Raw genomic sequence first — 7,359 nt, forward strand, 5'->3', positions numbered from 1 at the left:
CTCCCCCAAGGACACATGTGGCACAACATGCAGCAGGCCAAACACTCCAGTTGTGCTGTGCTCCCTGCTGCTCACCCCGCTTTCAGGGCCAGGCACAATGAGCCTGTCCATGACTCACAGGGCCACAGCAAGATGCTGCTGTGTTGGCAGGGAGACAGAAAGCTGGCCATTGTACCCTTCCCACCCAGCCCAGGCCCCTGGGGAGGGGGCAGTGCAGGGAAAAGGCAGTATTTTCCGGGCAGAGGCCTTTTGCTGGGGCACTGGGAGCACAGTCCCAGTATTTTGCTGTGTATCGGCACAGTGCACAGCCAAGGGACTGCCCTCCAGCCTCCTCAAGCAGGCAGCAGAGGCAGACACGTACACAGGTCAGAATTTATTTCCAAATACCTCATTATATCATTCTCACATGAAATATTTCTTTTGGAATATAGCCTACACTTAGAAAACAGAAAAGAGTTTTTTATAAGGCACATCAGATTATAGACTACATAGAGACATCTCCCCCTCATTTATGCTCATAAAATACTGGTAATTTTAAAAGTAAGATTTCTAAAACCTAGACCCTGTGTAGCCCCATGTAGAGCAGTATCCATAGTTATCAGACCTCAGTTTACACACACCTAGTAAAGGGCTATAACAAGTTGTATATAAATCACATCTTCAGAAACAGTCACAGCTGGCTACATTCAAAAGTAATGCTACTCCAGACTATGAAACAGGCTGCTTATAAAGTATAACCTACTGCTTCCAGTTCAGCATGATACCAAGCAGTATGATCTTGCAGAGGAAATTTTGTTATTTTTGTAAACGGAAGCTGCTCAGATTCAAGCCTGTCTCCTCCTCAAAACCACATTTTTGAGCGACCGAGACTGTTTTTTTACACAGAAGCAAAGCACTCAGGAGAAATCTAGCTTTGTTTTTCTCCAAGATGTCAGCATGACTGCATATCTAAAATCCTGTCAAAGCATTTGAGTAAGAAATATAAAGGCTCAGATGTTAATTTCAGGACCAGTAAACATTAAACCATTACCAACCAAGTCAAATGCATCCAGCTTATGTGCTATGGAAACTGTTTTCCAGGCTCTTCCAGTGCAGAAGCCAACATATTTTTATTGAATTAGGCCCTAGGTAAAGATTTCCATCCCATTTTCAAGTTTTCAGTGATGGAACATTACCCATTCTGCACTCATTCTTCTGTAGAGAAGGAAAAAACAGTCTGTGGAGCTTATGCCAATAGCCCAGAATCCATTTACATAGTGTCATTTTCCTTAATGGGCCAGGAGGTAAACTGTGGTCAGCTTTATCAACTCAAATGGCCTCCACAGTTCTTTATTTCAGACACTGATTCGTTTCTGATGCAAAAGGGTTCTGGCCTTCTGTCATTACAGTTTAGTTTAAGAATAAGGAAAAGGTCACTTCAAGGCTAGGGCCAAAGAGGAAAAAAAAAAAAAAAAGAAATATAATTTGATTTTGAACTATCTAGGGGAGGGAAAAAACCTAATTGTGGCCATAAAATGGCAGACAGACAACACAAACTAAATGTTCTCTGCAGAACAGGTTTAAATACTGATCCTTGCAGAGAGTCACATTATCATTCGGGTCTCTCAAACTCACTACAACTGCAATTAGGCTTAGAGTTCAGTAGGAACCAGATTCAGAGAACAGGTCACACTCAGCTGTGTTGATCCCTCAGCTACATTTAGGCACATTTAAGTTAATCTGTTGGACTGATCTGTTAAAAAAAAAAAAAAAAAAAGAATTATCAGTTAAATTTTGGGGATGGCCTCAGACAATTTCACGACTATAAGCTTGGACAAGATTCAACCACAAATGACTGTTGCCTTTAGAAGGGAAACATTTAACTTGGTTAAAAACAGCATAATGAAGAGGATGCAGCAGCCTCAGTTTCTAGAATCCAGTTTGTTATAAATCTAAATCTGCCTGATTTATTACTTGTTTAGCAGCCTTAAAAGGTAAAGTGGGGCATCCTGAAATTCTTGGCTGTAGACTTAAAACCAGATGCGGTTTATATGGTGCTGCACAGGTATTTGTTACATTGCTTAGAAAGAAAATAACAAACCCAACACAACAGTATTTACATTCCTTTGAGCTGAAATAGATGAACTGTCGTCATGTCTGCAAAAACACAGAGGAAATCGCCACTGCTCGAGGTAGCGAGTTAAAGCTTGGTCATGTTCTTGGGCTTCCACTCGGCTTCCTGGGAAAGGCAGGGGAAAGAGGACAGAAGGGACTTTCTGAAAGTCAGGAGGTGACAAATGAGATGTCAGCTCCATAAGGGATTAGGTTCCCTCACCACAAGCTGAAGGTATATTCATGACCTTTTTAAACCGTGGCATTTGCGTATAGATTACACCTCTTGCATACCCTTTTAAAAACGATCCCTAAGAGCATTGGCTTGGGAAGACACAAAGAGAGCAGGAGTGGGGTTTTAAAGCTACAAATGTCAGTTAGGAGGCACAGTGTTATTTTTCCCTTTGATCGTCCATGTACAGAGCTCTACATTTCCACCGCTGCTTGTGCGTTCCTCCTGCAAAGCCCTGGCAGTGAAGGCCTCTGTTGTGCTCCTCCCCGTCACATACACCTTACAACAGAAGAAGTTGAATCCTTTGGACAAATCCTTCTTAGGTCACAGACACATGGTGCTTTTTCTTTCCTTAATGAGAAGTCCTGGTCACAAAACCGGGTGCCAGACCTGATATACAGCAATTATTCAACTAAGAATCCTTCTGCAACCCTTGAAAGGGCAACCGAGTTATCCAGTAGCAACATATACACATACATACAGATCTACACTATACACTCAAGATGACATGAATTGAGATTTCAGCTAATATAGCCTCTATTGATTTCCTCAGAGCAGCACTCAGGTCCTTGCAACCCCTATACAAAACAGCAGTATTTTTTCCACCAGGATTTGGAGAGGTTTTTCATCTTGTCTGGAGCCCTACATTTGGATTTCTTTGGTTGCTGCTGGGTATCCGAGTACTGAATACCAGCCACGATGGCTGCATCAAAGACCTCCTTGAGGTTTTTCTGAGTCAAAGCGGAGCACTCGATGTAGGACGCGGCTTTTATTTCCTCAGCACAGAGCTTTGCAGCCTCCTCAGAGACTGGCTTTTCTTTGCACTTGTCCAGCTCGATGAGGACTTTGACATCCTCCCGGAGGTCTGACTGCGTCCCAACCAGGATAATGGGCGCTTTGGGGCAGTGGCAGCGGATTTCAGGAACCCACTTCTCACTCACGTTCTGGAAGGACGAAGGGCTCACCACGCTGAAGCACAGCAAGAAGATGTCCGTGTTGGTGTAGCACAGAGGCCTGAGCTTGTCGAATTCATCCTGCACAGAACAAAACCGTGTTAGCACTCCACAGAAAGAGCATCTTGACAGGCACCCCAAAATGAGCATCCAGACCACTCAGCAAGGGGTGATAGAAGCAAAAGTCACCTGTACCCAGCCTGAGATCTCGTGGCTGCCAGCCAGCACACACCCTGCCACCACTGGGCACACAGAACAAAGGTGGTGGCTTCCCCGCGTACCTGAGATTTTCCAGCTAATGCTGCAGGTTATTTCAAGTATTTAAATATCTCCTTTACTCTTTGTACACAGGCCCTCTGCCCTACTTCAGCAAAGCTGCGGGAAGCGGGTTACGACACACAAAGCCACAAAGCTCTGAAGAGGGAGAGAGCACTTTCTCCAGGCTCACCTCTTCTAGGGTGAGTCAGTGAGCAGCTCTGAGGAGGAGCACTGTGTACCTCAAAGCTGTTCTGCCCACAGACCTGGGCAAGGGCAAATCAGATATGCAGCAGCATGTCTACCTTTCTGGGTACCTTTCCTGGAGATGACTTTTAAACTGGTAACTACTTAGCAACATCCTACAGGATATGGGAATAATTTCCCTGCCATTGTGCCCAGGGATTTAAATCTGATGGGAGCAATAATGACTTTCAATGTGCAGGCTTAACATGCCAATGGCATAGAGTAAGAGCTTTACCTTTCCCTCCCACCCATGCCACATCAAACAAACTGCACACAGCCTCCCAGCACTACCCTTCTGTTTTTTTGGTTTTTTTATTTTCTTTTAGTGGGAACTCCAGCAAAGCAAGGCCCTTTTTCAGCTTCAGGACTAAGCCACAAGAAAGTCAAATGCCTCATGGTAACAAAGGTGTGCTGATCCTCAGGGAAGAATGCAGCTAGAAGAAAGGGTTACTCCAGGCAGGCTGTTTTTCTGCTGACAGCAGGATAAAACCAGGGTAACACTAGCAGCCTAAACAGGTAGGATTTGCCTCTGCGGCAGTGACATTTTAATTAAAATGGACCGTGTTCTCAAATGCTTGGAATTGAAAATCCACAGAAACATAAATATATGAATATATCACTCAGTTTATTGATGAATTGCAAGTTCATCAGCGTGTTAATTTTTGACATGTGAAATTTTGCTTTAATGCCACTGGAGGCCTAGGACATGCAGTTTGAAGTCCCCTGGAAGCCTCAGAAGTCTTGTTCTGCTCAAATGAATTTTTGTAGCAGTATCTCTGAGAGAGGCAGACGTTTATAAAACACCAGTCAAGAAAATAAGATTCATTAGCTCTCTTGATTCTCACATTAAGGCTCAGAGGAAACCAGGCTCTCACACCACTCAGCTCAAGAAAAACCCCACATTTACTGAGAGATGCTGCTCTGAACAACAGGGCTGTTTGTAGAAAGGCACCTTGCCATGTAATTTCCTCTCCTTGCTACATGAGAAGCCTCAAAAGGGCTCAATTCAATGGGTTTGGAAGCAAACCGCAGATCTGAAGGGTTCTTACTAAGATGAAATAGTTCCCTTTATATCCTATGTACAATCCTGCCATTTCAATGGTAGGTACATGGCCTGCAGGGACTCCACACCTTTTCGGGCTAGTGGTGCTGAATTTCCCGCTGCCTGGAGTGCTTTTTTTAGCTCCAGATTTCAGCAGCCATCTCCCAGCAGCAGTTTTATCAAAGTAACCAGACAGAAATCTTTTACTCATGGCAAATTCTGTCAGTTTAGAATAACCCCTTCATTTTAAAGGCAGTAACTTTACCCATTCCAGCTGCACTTGAGCAGCCAGAGCAAACACCTTAACCATTAAGGACAGGGAAGGCAAGGGGTGACAGGGCCCGTTCATCCCTCCTGCAGCTTGCAGCTGCATTTCCACAGGCTGTCACCCGATGGCAATTTCACCTGTCGTGCTCTGCATACACGCATGCACAGCCAAAACTGTTGCATTACCAATCTATCTCTTCAGTAGGACACAAAATCATGGGACACTTCTGCTGTTTGACTTCATATCACTACCTGCAGAAAGCTGTTTGTAGGATTTTAGCTCTGGTTTATAGGGCACACTGCTGTATACTACTACAAAGCCCTTAAAACCCCGTTCCTAAGTAGGGCACCCAGTTACTACTCATCTAAATAGGTTTGTATGTTAAGACCACTGAGATTTTTCAGTGTGGTTTTGGTGAAGGCATAGACCTAGATCCACAAAGCTACACAGGACCCTAACTCCCACTGCCTTCAAATACAGCGAGGGAGCAATATATTTTTGCCTACTTTTGGTTATCCAGCCTCAACCCTGGCAAGCAGTGTTGCACACTGCTCAGGGTGGGATAAGCCTGGGTCTTCCAGAAAATCTGAGGCAGTAGGAGATGGGCTCTTTTTATGTATCAGGCAAAGTAGGAGATGAGAGGCATCAGCCATTCTCATCTCTTCAGGTTGTAGATTACAACAAACCTCAGCTTTGCAGCGGCAGCACTTTCTAAATGGGTGGGAATGGAGAATAGGAACCCTCCACAGACAACACCAAATAATTTTTTTCTCCCTCCAGCTTCTGTGCCTTCAAAAACACAGTCTCTATCTCTGGACACCTACAGCAGCTGTGGTTGCTTTGCACGCATACATGCCAAACACCCCAATTCTTAAACCCGCAATTATTTAGCAAAAATAAAGACAGTGACAAAAATAAAGACAAGAGAAAACCAGGTGGTCGTCGAATCCCCAATATGTTCAGCATTTCTAGTCAGGCTAAACAGAGCTGCAGCTTGAGCCAGCAGAGCAGTAGCCTATGCCCAGCCCCTATATGGAGGCACAGTACGTTCAACAGACAGGCAAAGCAGTGAGTTAAGCAGCAGTGGAAATGACAGCAGATAATAACGTGATCAAACACTGGGAATACTTTCAAATCCATGAAGTCATTTGCAGAACTACTTTGCGCAACAGCAACAACTTCTCCCCTCCCGCTGTCACTTAAATCAAGTAAGTGGCTCCACTGACCTGACCAGCTGTGTCACAGAGCTGAAGTCTCACCGGCTTGCCATCCACAGACACAACAGCTTTTGGAGAGAAAAGACGGAGGGGGGAAAGCTATGGTGAATTCAACTTTACGTGTTTTCCATTAAAGAAAAAAAATTAAAAAGTAAGATTTACCATCCCTCAGGTTTTATAGCCTTTTCTTCAATTATTCTAGATTTAACAAGTTAGCAGAGCTGGAAGGTAGTCCGTCGCTAACACACGGGCACACACAAGCCCTTCAGGGCTTTCCGATTCATTTTACTACACGAGATGAGTTAGGCAGTGAGGGCACAAGTCCACCGCAGGCAGCGCGGGGAGCGAGCCGGGCAGTCTGGGGTATTCTTCTGCTACAGAGGTTTAGCTTTACTTCCTCGTATACATTCAGCACGCCGAGGACACGAAAAGCCCCCGCTGAACCGCAGAGAAACCCCTGGACTTCCCCCTTTGTAAGCGCAAGACAAGACCAGTATTTAAACCTGCCCTTTAGGCGCATCCGATGTCCCCGAGAGCGCTGAGCTTTCCACCGGAGGGTTCCCAATTAAAGCCCGGCTCCGGCCGCGCATGACACCCGCTGCCAGCCCGGCTCCGTTACACCGGACACCGGCCGGTGCTGCTGGCTGCGATGGCAGCCTGAAAAGCTCGGTCCTGCTTCGCAGAGTCCTGCTCCCCATAAATACATCACGAAATCACCGAACCTGGACATCGCGCCCTCTCCGCGCAGCCCAGCCATGGCCTCGGGAGCGGCACGGGCGGGACGCGCCGCTCCCCAGGACGGCAGAACCCCCTCCCGCCGCCCCGGTGGTCGCTGCTGCCCCGATCACTTACCGGAGAAGTTGTCGAAGGCGGTGGGGATGTACTCGGTGGGGTACCCGTTGGTGGTGTAGCTCACCACCAGGCTGGTCTTGCCCACCGCGCCGTCTCCCACCAGAACGCACTTGATGCTGCGCCGCGGCTCGGACCCCGCTCCGGCCCCGGCTCCGGCCACGGCCCCGGACCCCGCCGCCCGGCAGCGGCCGCCCAGCGCCGCT

At 46.6% G+C, this 7,359-nt stretch overlaps 1 protein-coding gene across 1 annotated transcript in view; it reads right to left on the reverse strand.

The window, feature by feature from the left end:
• Nucleotides 1-360: 360 nt before the first annotated feature.
• RHOU (ras homolog family member U) overlaps nt 361-7,359 on the reverse strand; it is a 9,257-nt gene continuing 2,258 nt past the window's right edge. Inside the window, exons 2-4 of the mRNA XM_015620445.1 lie at nt 7,157-7,357; nt 6,314-6,372; nt 361-3,357 (exon numbers count right to left, since the gene is read on the reverse strand). Coding sequence (XP_015475931.1) covers nt 2,902-3,357; nt 6,314-6,372; nt 7,157-7,357 — 716 coding nt within the window. The 3' untranslated portion in view covers nt 361-2,901. The remainder of the gene's footprint in view (nt 3,358-6,313; nt 6,373-7,156; nt 7,358-7,359) is intronic.

This window comes from Parus major, chromosome 3 (assembly GCF_001522545.3).
Source record: "Parus major isolate Abel chromosome 3, Parus_major1.1, whole genome shotgun sequence".
NCBI lineage: Eukaryota > Metazoa > Chordata > Aves > Passeriformes > Paridae > Parus > Parus major.